Here is a 6,781-nt window from a genome sequence, read left to right on the forward strand (position 1 = left end):
GTAAGCCCATGTGAAAATAAAGGACAAAAATGGAATACTCGGCCTACGAACAGTTCATTACAGTACTACAGTATATGGTACAGTGATGTCCTGAAACATATATTTACTCACAGTATACTGTGGTACAGGATATAGTGTGTCATACAGTAATTGCTGTCAACATTTACATACTGTACTATAATATCAAAAAAAGGTAATTAGCTGTTCTCTTCTCTAAATCTCTGGATTATGGCGGACACAGTGAATCTACGGATGTTTGGTTGTACAAACTTTGAGTTGTTGTGTTCAAGTGTTGACATCTGTGCTTTAATTGTGTTTGCCTTTTGTCCCCTGCGCTCACCCTTACGGGTGCATCACAATGAAGATGTGTTGGCAAGTTGTGTGTAAACAGGGGAAAAGTGCTTATGGTTTTGCCAAAAGAGTGATTGATTCAATCAGTGGGTTCAGGAAACTGAGCGTTTGGTTCAGACAATAGAGTTTAGTGTTTTAGCAACTGAGAAAAACTGTAATGTTCATCACAAAACAACGGCAAGTGCAGCTTTAATGATGATTAATCTACGTTTCACTAATTATTTATGCAGTTAAGAAAGGTGTTTGATAACTATTACATTTCTGTATAACAGGGAAGGCCATGGGTAAAATAACATTTATTATAATGGGTTTATGTAAAGATTGTTTTAAGTTCACTTAAATTAAAAGTAGTTTTTTTAAAGCCTAATAAATGTTGAGATCTTTCAGTTCTACTGTAATAAAACATCATTAATGTTTCATAGAGACATCAGTGACACTGGCCTTCATTCACAAAATCATGACAATACAACACATTTAAAATATGCTGTCAATAAATTGTTTCTACATTAATTTGGAGAGTCCCGAAAATATCAAAACATTAAAAACGTATTAATCGTGATTAATTACAGAATTTTTTGTAATTAATTAGTTAAGCACTACCTAAAACACAATCATCCGCTGCAGTTTCAGCTGTTTATTCAAGTGCATTTTTTTGTTAACACTGAGTGTCCATTGTTAAATAGTCTTTAGAAATAAAAGTTTATTGATCTCTGAAAAGGTGTACCTGCATTATTATGCCATTATCATTATTTTAGATGAAAATTGTCTTAGAATGACAATATTATCGTTTATCGCAATAATTTCTTGGCCAATTTATCGTCCAGCAAAATTTGTTATCGTGACAGGCCTACACACACACACACACACACTCACACACACATTGTAATACTCGAGCGCTGATATGGTGAGGAAACAGAAATGGCGTCTGTGCTCAGGGGCGTGTCTATGCTAAAGGGCCAATCAGCAGCAGTCGTGGGCGGGGCTTCCCTACTCTCACACAGGAGTCGAGGGAAATATGAGCGACTGATGATGACTGATGGGATTATAATAAAGTATTGGGTGGATGTTTATCATTATAGTCTGGTTGTGTACACACACACACACACACACACACACACTGTGGGCTGGAGACGGTGTCCGTGTTTGGGGGTTTTTCCGCTTCATGAGCACTTCCTGTCTGCTGCTCGAGCGCCTGCGGTGAGAAGCTGCTCGAGGGCTGAGACTCTTCCAGCTTACAGTAGTTTCAGAATGACTTCTCAAACACAGTCTGGTGCTTCTGGTCCTGGTTTGAGACTGATTCTGTGTGTGTGTGTGTGTGTGTGTGTGCAGCTCAGCGTGTGAAGCGTGCCGTGATGACTGACGTGATGATCAGCGCTGTAACACCGATGGACGACATGAGGCTCAGCCCCAGCAAAGACCGGCTCTCCTTCCAGGTAACATCCCATGAAGAGACTCTGAACCTTCAGATGAACCGAAGAGTTTACACACACACACACACACACACACACACACACACACACTGCCCCTACCCCGAAACCTGCCCATCACACACACACACACACACACACACACACACACACACACACACACACACACACACACACACACACACTGCCCCTACCCCGAAACCTGCCCATCACACACACACACACACACACACACACACACACACACACACACACACTGCCCCTACCCCGAAACCTGCCCATCACACACACACACACACACACACACACACACACACACACACACACACACACACACACACACTCACTCACACACTCACTCACACACTGTTCTTGATGTTCAATTTTAAGTTGATATAACTATAAATTACCTAGTCAAGTCAAAGAGTTTTTGGTATTTAAATATTGGCATTACATTTTTTGTTTGTTTACACTGATGTTCAAATTATATTGTCAGATTTGTGACATACATTTTTGCTGAAACACCTCTGGCCACTTTCAGAAGCTGTAGCGATGCTTTCCTTTCCCAGAAAGAATGAGAAACACATAAATGGCATCATTCTCCGTTTTTAAATGTTAAATAGATTTTACACACTTAAAGGGATAGTTCACCTAAAAACTCAATGTTGATGTTGATCTGCTTCCCCCAGGGCATCAGAGATGTAGGTGTGTTTGTTTCTTCAGCAGAACACAGATGTGTGATAGTCTATAATAATGTCAATGGGGATATTGTAGAGAATGAGAGCAATGAGAGTAAAAACACACACACATACGAATCCTCATTAAACCCTGCGGCGATGCAGGATGGAGATGCAGATTTCATTTTCCAGCAGGACTGGGACCAGCACACAGTGCCACAGCAACCAGTGCCTGGTTTAAGGACCATGGTCTCCCTGTTCCTGATTGGAATTGAATTAAATTTATTCATTCACCATACCACTTCAGGCATTACAATAATACAGTCGGGGGTATAAAATCAATTGGGTAGAGTGAAGGCCAGCAAACTCGCCTGACCTTAACCCCATAGAAAATCTCTGCCAGACCCAACAATGCAGAAGAGCTGAAGGCCACTATCAGAGTCTCATTTTCTGAGATACTGAATTTGGGATTTTCCTTAGTTGTCAGTTATAATCATCAAAATTAAAAGAAATAAACATTTGAAATATATCAGTCTGTGTGTAATGAATGAATATAATATACAAGTTTCACTTTTTGAATGGAATTAGTGAAATAAATAAACTTTTTGATGATATTCTAATTATATGACCAGCACCTGTATACGTAGATGCCTCATTCGACCGATCCGCAGGCACTAATGAGGAATCTATGTATATATCTATGATCGCGCCGGTATTTTGACCTTATTTGCCGGAAGTGATGGCACGGCTGATGCAGAGCCATAGAAAAAAGAAGAATGTCATACACACCTCGGATGACTTGAGGGAGAGTAAATCATGGGCTAATTATATAATAATATCGTATGGCATATGGAATATCGCATTATTTAACAAGGATATTGCACAGCCCGTAGAAATCCGAGATCCCTATGAATAACTAAAACACATCTCTTGAATATTTCCCCTGAGCTGCTAGAGGTGTTCAGATCATCAGGACACATTTACTGGAGAGATGGAGAACATGAAGTGAGTTAAACCAGAACAAATAATCTTGTGTTCTCTGTGAGTTCGGTGTATTCTGGCAGAGATTTGTTCATGTTCGCTGCTCTTCTCCAGTAAAGGTGTCCTGATGATGTTCGTGACAGAAACACTGATGAAGATGAGGATGAAGTTTTCTCATGTGAGCGTCTGCTGAACTGTGCAGGGCTGATGTGGAGTTATTTTTAATCTGGCGCTTCGCTCTCAGGCTCGGCTGTTGTTTATGGATCGAGGGGTCAGACGAGGGTCTCATGGTTCGGATCCTGTTATAGAACATCTCTGGCTCTGTTTGTCCTTTTCTTTCTCATCGCTCGCACACACACACACACACACACACTCGTTCTAATGTTCTTTCCACTGGCGCGCTGCCCAGATGGTGTTATTGGTTTCCCTGCCGCCCATGTATGTCATTGAGCTAAAAATACCCCGCAGAATTCGGTCGAAACGAGACTTCTGGACGTCAGAACGATCCACAGATTTGACCGCATGTTTCTCCTCTCAGATCTTCCCGGACCCGTCGGACTTCGAGCGCTGCTGTAAGCTGAAGGACCGGCTTCCGTCCATCGTGGTGGAGCCCAGCGAGGGCGAGGTGGAGAGCGGAGAGCTGCGCTGGCCGCCTGAGGAGTTCCTGGTGAGCGAAGAGGAGGAGGAGGAGGAAGAGGAGGAGGAGAAGAACGGACAGAGCTCTCAGCATTAGAGAGATCTCACAGCAGCACGTAGAGTAGATCACACACACACACACACAGAACTGACCGTGAGATCCTCACATTTACACGCTTCTCTGAATAACACACACACATCTTCCAGATATGAGCTGTGGATCTGACTGTAAATATCCCCAGTTGTAGATGAAGTGCAGGAACACACTCACTGTATATAGACGTCAGTGTTTGTGTGATCACAGAGCACTTCCTGTCTGTTCCCTCTTCATCTGTAAACACTCAGGGAGTTTTCTCTTGTTTTGTATGTACGCCACTTTCTCTGTGACTGACAGAGGCTGTAAATAAACGTCTGAAAGTGCTTTCCAAACCCGTGTGTTCACTCTCTCTGTGTTTTAAAGTCATCGCTGCACATCGTGATTGTGTTAATGAGTCAGAAGAACTTCATCTCTTCTCTGTAGGGTTGCTTTCGTCAACGAAAATTATGACTAAGGGCGAGAGTCGGCAACAAGGGCCGAACCGAAGTTCATGTTTTGATACATTTTATACTTTCGGTTAGTTTTGGTTTGGTTTCTCATTGCCATCATGTGAGCGCACTAAAGAACTGCACATGACACACGCGTGTCCACTCGTCTTCATCATGTGAGCGCACTAAAGCACTGCACATGACACACACGTGTCCACTCGTCTTCATCATGTGAGCGCACTAAAGAACTGCACATGACACACGCGTGTCCACTCGTCTTCATCATGTGAGCGCACTAAAGAACTGCACATGACACACGCGTGTCCACTCGTCTTCATCATGTGAGCGCACTAAAGCACTGCACATGACACACACGTGTCCACTCGTCTTCATCATGTGAGCGCACTAAAGAACTGCACATGACACACGCGTGTCCACTCGTCTTCATCATGTGAGCGCACTAAAGAACTGCACATGACACACGCGTGTCCACTCGTCTTCATCATGTGAGCGCACTAAAGAACTGCACATGACACACGCGTGTCCACTCGTCTTCATCATGTGAGCGCACTAAAGAACTGCACATGACACACGCGTGTCCACTCGTCTTCATCATGTGAGCGCACTAAAGAACTGCACATGACACACGCGTGTCCACTCGTCTTCATCATGTGAGCGCACTAAAGAACTGCACATGACACACGCGTGTCCACTCGTCTTCATCATGTGAGCGCACTAAAGAACTGCACATGACACACGCGTGTCCACTCGTCTTCATCATGTGAGCGCACTAAAGAACTGCACATGACACACGCGTGTCCACTCGTCTTCATCATGTGAGCGCACTAAAGAACTGCACATGACACACGCGTGTCCACTCGTCTTCATCATGTGAGCGCACTAAAGAACTGCACATGACACACGCGTGTCCACTCGTCTTCATCATGTGAGTGCACTAAAGAACTGCACATGACACACGCGTGTCCACTCGTCTTCATCATGTGAGCGGCATCTGGACACTGATTGGTTTGTAAACAGACGTGCGTCTTTGACAAGAGTGAATGAACGGACTCATATCGCCGCCACTATTGAACACTGCGCATTGGCATAACTGGACTATTTTCTTTTCGTCACGTTTAAAAGTGGACATTTCAAGCTTTATATTCACATATTTCTCATGTGTGTGAGACGAGTATCTGCTGAGTTTCAGTTTATTTGAGACTCCAGTTCATGTGTAAAGCATGTGATCGCTCCCGCCATTATGGTCTGCTATAGACTATTAGCTTCTTATTTATTAAATTCAGGCAATTATCTGATGAAACACTGATTAAAATTAAGATACAATTTATACAAAACGAAATTCACATTAAAGAAAGGCTTTCTAAGCAAAATCATACAAAATTTAGTTCAAAATCATTTCTGACCTTCTGACATATTGCGCATCTTTTCACTTTTCATAATCAATGTAGCCGAGATTAAATTTAAAAATGACATTATAATATTAAAAATAAACAGAAACTTCCTGTAAATGCTCTGAAATGTACGAACCGTACAGAAAATGCTTTCACACTAGAAACGAACCGAAGCTTTGCTCAGTTTGACCCGCACTGAGACTGACTCTTTTCATCTGACCAGATTTCGTCTGTTTGGTCCAGATCGTGGTCAGGGGAGGTTTCACACTGGCCATTTGATTCGGACCAGACTGAAAAGTCCGAAAATCCGGACCAAGCAAGGCAGGTGTGAAAGCGCCCTAAATATCGTCATCGACGAACCTTTAACACGTGACGAAGACGAGACGTAAATGCTGCTGGTCATGTGATGATGACTAGAATTAAATGTATGATGCAATATTGTTGATGAGACTAAATGTGGTTCACAAAATAAAAACGATGCTAAAATGTCTCTTCATTTTCGTTGACCAAACCGAGATGAGATGTTATAATGTTATTGTTATTATTTTGCAGTATTTCTGTGCGTCTCTGAGTCGGAAGGTGTGTTGGGGCTAGTCTGAGATTCTATTGTCGTTTTAATCCAGAATATCAGTGTTTTTCTCCCACCACCCGTGTAAAAATCCCCGGCTCAATTACTGTTTGACAAACACAAGGTCGTGTTGCCGTTTGAATCCACATCTCTGAGTTTTCAAAGATATATCACTTCAGAATTCACTGTTTATATCCTTTTTGG

At 42.6% G+C, this 6,781-nt stretch overlaps 1 protein-coding gene across 1 annotated transcript in view; it reads left to right on the forward strand.

The window, feature by feature from the left end:
• lbh (LBH regulator of WNT signaling pathway) overlaps positions 1-6,473 on the forward strand; it is a 27,973-nt gene extending 21,500 nt beyond the window's left edge. The window contains exons 2-3 of the mRNA XM_079842455.1: positions 1,681-1,784; positions 3,975-6,473. Of these exons, the coding sequence (XP_079698581.1) occupies positions 1,704-1,784; positions 3,975-4,169 (276 nt within the window). The 5' untranslated portion in view covers positions 1,681-1,703 and the 3' untranslated portion in view covers positions 4,170-6,473. The remainder of the gene's footprint in view (positions 1-1,680; positions 1,785-3,974) is intronic.
• Positions 6,474-6,781: the final 308 nt, after the last annotated feature.

The sequence above is a fragment of the Gobio gobio genome (assembly GCF_949357685.1).
Source record: "Gobio gobio genome assembly, chromosome: 18".
NCBI lineage: Eukaryota > Metazoa > Chordata > Actinopteri > Cypriniformes > Gobionidae > Gobio > Gobio gobio.